The 6088-nt window shown below is 35.2% G+C and overlaps 1 protein-coding gene across 2 annotated transcripts in view; it reads right to left on the bottom strand.

Moving 5' to 3' along the window:
- Window positions 1-1141: 1141 nt before the first annotated feature.
- The window catches only part of LOC124396699 (serine protease 27-like), a 30442-nt gene continuing 25495 nt past the window's right edge, over window positions 1142-6088 (bottom strand). The window contains exons 1-6 of one of the 2 annotated variants that reach the window (XM_046865919.1): window positions 4503-5156; window positions 3834-3854; window positions 2661-2823; window positions 2302-2570; window positions 1725-1870; window positions 1142-1622 (exon numbers count right to left, since the gene is read on the bottom strand). In XM_046865919.1, the coding sequence (XP_046721875.1) occupies window positions 1395-1622; window positions 1725-1870; window positions 2302-2570; window positions 2661-2823; window positions 3834-3854; window positions 4503-4563 (888 nt within the window). In that variant the 5' untranslated portion in view covers window positions 4564-5156 and the 3' untranslated portion in view covers window positions 1142-1394. Of the gene's footprint in view, window positions 1623-1724; window positions 1871-2301; window positions 2571-2660; window positions 2824-3833; window positions 3855-4502; window positions 5157-6088 lie in introns of those variants that run through there. The other variant, XM_046865920.1, reaches the window with a different exon arrangement.

The raw sequence follows: 6088 nt of genomic DNA, 5'->3' as shown, positions 1-6088 counted from the left end.
TAGAGACGGATACATTGTAGACAAAGCTAATTCACATCTACAAAATAAAATTTACTTTCCTAATTTTTTTTCTTAAGATAAAACAGAGCCTTTTAGTGCATGGATACATTGGTTTGAAGTTGAAAATGTCTCAGTTGAACTACTGGATAAAGAGAAACTCCTTTCTGTAAAGCTTACTGGTCCAGCATTTGCATACTGGCTGACTCTCTCATCTGTTGTGAAAGACAACAATGACTACAATTTAACTAAACATAATTTGAGCCCTGTATTTGGATTTGACATATTTTAGACCTTTTTGAACACTCGTCAAAATAAACCTCAAGAACCTCTTGAGCTCACAGATCTTATGAATGAAGCCTTTCCTGAATATGATGCAGCAGAAATGAATTATGAATTTCTTTTATAGATTTATGACTGTTTTAGACCGATCACATCGTGGATCACCAAAAATTCATGATCATAACATGGTGACAGCAATGGGATGTGCTTCCCACATTGATTGTCTTATCATTTGAAGAACATTGAACTGTGCTGATTTGTTAAATGTTCTCTGTACTAACGTTTATTTAGTTCATGTACAAGGTTAATACATGTAACAATAGAACTCTTTCTTCAAAACTTCTTGATATATACTGATTCTATTTTTCTATTTAACATCTTTGAAATATATACTGAGCATATTTGATTTATTATATGTTTCATTATTGTTAACTATATTTTTTTGTTGTTGGCCATTTTTGTATTCATATTTTAGGTACGATTATAAAGATTATAAATAATGTTCTACAACTTTGAATAAGATCAGGAGATAACAGAGATCATTGTCCCATGATTTGGGATCCATTTTCACTTCCCAAATTTCAATTGATTGCTAATAAACTGAGCTCCTTGTTGGTGTCCTCATTGCATTGTTATTAAACTGATCAACAGAACAAAGTCAAGAAACCATTTTGATATTTATTTTTTGTATCACAAAAGTGTTCATATTTTATAAACCTATATATTGTGTATAACAGTAGAACATAGCACATGTATTTATATGTAGAAGCATTTATAACAGTATATGTATCTATATCCACAGATACATCTATCTATGTAGTAGATCTATTATAGTACAGAACCCAACAAAATGACAAAAATGTTTTTGTTTATAAGGATCATATTTATTGGATCTACAATAATAAAGAAAACTTGTGCTTAATAAATCATACAGTTTACAAATAAAAGGGGAAAAAGAAGCTTTTTATGCAATGTATGCATTAATTGTTGTAATTATGCCAAAAGACAGAGAAACCAATGCTTAAATTGCCAATTATTTTTCACTTGTTTCACATTTCACAAATAAAATGTTTCTTGTCTTGCCCTGTATAATTTGGCTAATATCTAAGGAAGATTTAGAGAAAGAGGAGAAAGGAGATGATGGAGAAAGAAAGGAGATGTATAGTGGAGCCACTGGTGCTGCTGGTGCTGTTGATGGTGCTGTAAATCCAGTCTTGGTACTGAGACACTCTGGTGTACACACCCGGAAAATTAGGTAAAGCGCAACCCTTGCCAAAGCTCACAATCCCAGCCTGAGTCCATGCTCCACTGGACGTGGACACCAGTGGACCTCCCGAATCACCCTACACGATTAACAAGTGTTAGCTACATGTCTGCTCTTCTACCATGACACTGTACCAATGTCACAACTTTATATGGCATTTATATAGCAGGTGATTTCTTACCTGGCATGAGTCTTTTCCTCCCTGAGTAAATCCAGCACACAACATATTGTCTGTGATAGAAACCGCTTTATATGCCTTTGCACAGTCACTGTTATTGACAATTGGCAGCTGCACCTCCTGCAGGGTTTGAGGAGATGGCAGATTCACTGTGAAGACCCATGTTTAAGATTTACTACATGACCTCCCATAATGAACCATGCTGAAATATCCAACTGGGTATGACGAGCTACCAGCGACGAATACAAAAGCCAAATCATTTCCCATAAGTATTTTCCAGCTCCCGTTTTACATAAGTAATCTAACTAATTTCTAAGACTTCTTTCATTGTTGTATTACTTTCTATAAATCTGTCTATGATGTTGCATTAGTAGCAATGATTAAAAAAAAACACACAAAGATTAACTGGTTTGGCTAGCTTGGTTTTGGCTGGTCAGACCAAACTGGATTTTCTTAGCAGGAAAGAATGTTCCACAGCAAGGAGTGATTCATTTCCTTCCTGGTTTACATTTCAAATAAGTCTGATACATTAAACTAATTAAACATGCAGTCAACTTGTTTGAATGTAGGTGTCACTTACCATTTGAAGAGATTCGACCAAATCCTGTGACCCAGACATTAATACCAGAAGGGAAAGAACTGTTGTTTGTTGCGAGGCACACCGGCCTGACATAATCATTGATCGTCACTGGAGTGGAGAGCTGGATTAGTGCAATATCATTGTTTTGGGAGACTGTGTCATACTGCTGGTTGATGAAAATTTTAGTCACGCTTTTTGCCTGAATATTTTGATTACTCTCCTTCAAATTTTTCATTCCCAGTAAGAGTGTGAGAGAACCTGCAGAAACGCTAAAAATAAAGGGAAACAAATATTAACACGAATGTTACCTACATACTATATTATAATTCTCTGGTTATTTTAAATTTATCCTTAAATACCTTTTGAAACAATGAGCAGCTGATAAGACCCAGTTCTGATTGATCAAGCTGCCACCACAGAAATGTCTGCCACCTGTTTGAATGCTAACCTGCCAAGGCCAGGACCCAGGAACAGCATCTTGACCACCCACAATCTTGGTGTTAAGTGGAGCCTGACCACACCCTGGCAGAAAAGAGGTATGTCATACATATACTACCTGGAAAATGACTGCACTTAAGAGAAGAACATCCATTACTACATTCCACTGTAGACACTGGATTAAAATGCAACATCAGGACACTGATATTAGGGGTCATTGAATCTTGTCAGACTTTTTTAATCATCAGCATGGTCTTCATATTTAAAAACTGTTATTTGCTGTGTGTGTCATTTCTGTAATTTTTTTTTTTAAGTTCAAATGTATGAAATATATTTGTCTTTTGTGGGTTTGCTCTCCCGCTTAATTCTTAGTTTTTCCCAAATAGCACCAAAAGAGATTCCCAAACCAGATTGACAGAATTTGCAGTGTTTGCGATGTCATGCTAACATCAACTAAGCTTTAAAAGGACTAAATATTACAGAAGGCAGTGACAGGATTATCCAGCTAGATCTATTAAAACTTTCTTTTGGCTTCTCCCATTAGGGGTCGCCACAGCGGATCATCCGCATGTTTTGATTTGGCACGTTTTTACACTGGATGCCCTTCCTAACACAACCTTCCCCATTTATCCGGGTTTCGGACCGGCACTAAGGCTTGTGCAACCCTAATGGCTGGGGTTGGTTCCCTGACCGGGGATCGAACCCGGCCGCAGCAGTGAGAGCGTCGCATCCTAACCACTAGACCACCAGGGAACCTATTCAGTTAGATCTATAAATAAATAAATAAAATATTCTATAATAAATGTAAATATTCATGAATGAAACTTTATACACTGGCTGCAACATGTACTGAAAACACTTCAATTACATTGAAATGAACATTGTGTGATATTTCAGCTATGAAAATAACTGATTGTTTTGCTAAAATATAACGTTTCAACAAGTCTGATAAACTCTCTTACACGTTCTCTTGGACATCACATTATAGCAAACCTGTTTTGCTATACCAACAAAACAAATCTGCACAATGTCATTTGTATCCTATTTATTTCAAATAAAGCAAAAGTGTTGTGCTGATTACATCAAGAACTTACCATCTACCTGGGCGAATGATCCTAATGGAAAAGAAAAAGAAAAGCTTAATGCTCAAACCAGTATCAACAGACATGTCAGACAGTTTTTTGTGCTTTTGTTTTCTAAATATAGCATAATCCAACATGCAGATTATAATTATTAAAAGAGAAAGCTGTATTTAAAAAAAAAAAATTAAATGAAAAGTTCTTTTTTGCAAACTGTCAGTGAGTAAAAAAAAAAAATAAAGATTTTTATTGGAACAATTACAATGAATTTTACTAAATTACAATTCAATTTAAAATGTATACCAACATTCTGCTTGCAGTTTGGTTTGTATATTGAAACCTAATGATTAAATATAGTATACAAAAATAAAGAGAAGGGGAAAAAAGAATATTCACAATGAGTGAGTCAACACAGTCAGTAAATGCACACTGTATATCTTAACAGTATTAAGGCATAAGAGAAAGATTTTGATGTATGCATTCTTTGTATGTTGACAGATACCCAGTAGGTACACTTGTAGGAATCTTAGCAACAAGCTAGGAATTGTGATATTTACTCTTTTAAAGACTGCACTAATCACCTGTAAGTTTTTGCCTTAAATGTTATATACAGCATGTTACCTTTTATATAGATGATAGACTAAATGTAATATTCTTCAAAATCATCACTTCTTTTTCACTTACCTGTAGAATTGAGGAGTAGACCACATAAAACACAGGTGCCTTTCCACAAATTCATTTTCATGCTCTCTGGTTATGACGTAATGTAATTGTCTTTATTGAAGTAAGAGCAAAGCACACGGAAACGAAACCTCACCTACCTGTGTGACCTGTTACATGTCAGTTCCCTCCCTTTCCTACTACAACTCAAATAATTCACGCTTCCAAACTTGATTACCAAACATAGCGATCTTGATTACCAAACATTGTCTCCTCTGGCTGATCTCAAATTTTACACTTACATTTACATCTGCTAAATGCCGCAAATGTAAATGTAAAATTTGAGATCAGCCAGAGGAGACAATCAGTGTTGAAGTCCTGGACTTCTGCACATGCATAAATTTCTTCTTAAAATATTTAAATCGCTATGTTTGGTAATGTCCTGTCAACAGGTTATTGCACATTGTTTAATGGTCTATGCCACAACTTTTATTTAATCATGCTCGTATAAAGGTTTTTATTTAGCAAAGGCCCCATTCTCTGTGGCTGCTCAGTAAATACAAATAAAGGTTTAAATTGTGTTGTTTAGTCTGCCACACCCATTCACAGAAACCGCAAGAGTATCTTAATTATCTTTTTAAACTGCATTGTTTTCATGCAAGCACATTCCTACCAATAAGCAGACTATAGGACAACAGGTTTTACACACACACACACACACACACACACACACACACATATATATATATATATATATATATATTAGGATGCACCGAAATTAAAATTCTTGGCCAAAACCGAAAAAGCGGAATGCAAGGGCGAAAAACCGAAAGAAATAATGCCAATTATTATTACCATTGCATTTATGGCTATGACTGTGTACTAACCTAAAAAAACTAAAATCAAGGCATTTTAATTGCATAAATTAATATTAAATTTTCAAAGAATAAATCAATTACAAATAATGAAAATATTCATTTATAGCACATTGCAACAATGCACAAGATAAAATAAAATAAAATTCAAACAATGTCTGTCATGGAACTAATTGCTGAAATATCTGCAGTTATATGCTTATGAAAGTGAGTTGCAACAACATTAACAGCTCAGGTAAACACACCTCTGAAAAATGTCGTCTGCTCGGTATGGCATAACGGGGCTCAATGTGCTCGATAGTTTGCTAAAGAGCATTTGGAGAAGCCTTTGAATTATTGGGAGACTATAGTATGGTCAGATGAAAGCAAAATTGAACTTTTTGGCAGTCATTCTACAAACCATGTTTGGAGAAGAAATGGCACTTCCCACCACCCTAAGAACACCATACCAACAGTTAAGTTTGGGGGTGAAAGCATCATGGTTTGGGGCTGCTTTTCAGCAAGGGGTACTGGCAGACTTCATATTATTGAAGGCAGGATGAATGGAGAAATGTACCACGACATTCTGGATAAAAATCTGCTGCCATCTACCAGAAAGCTGAAAATGAAAAGAAGGTGGACATTTCAGCAAGACAATGATCCCAAACACAAGGCCAAGGAAACAATGAAGTTGTTTCAAAGAAAGAAAATCAAGTTGCTTGAATTGTCAGAAAGTTAGGGTTATAGGATCCAAGG

This window comes from Silurus meridionalis, chromosome 14 (assembly GCF_014805685.1).
Source record: "Silurus meridionalis isolate SWU-2019-XX chromosome 14, ASM1480568v1, whole genome shotgun sequence".
NCBI classification, from domain to species: Eukaryota; Metazoa; Chordata; class Actinopteri; order Siluriformes; family Siluridae; genus Silurus; species Silurus meridionalis.
Note: the sequence above shows the minus strand (reverse complement) of the source record. Positions and strands in the feature narration are given on the sequence as shown.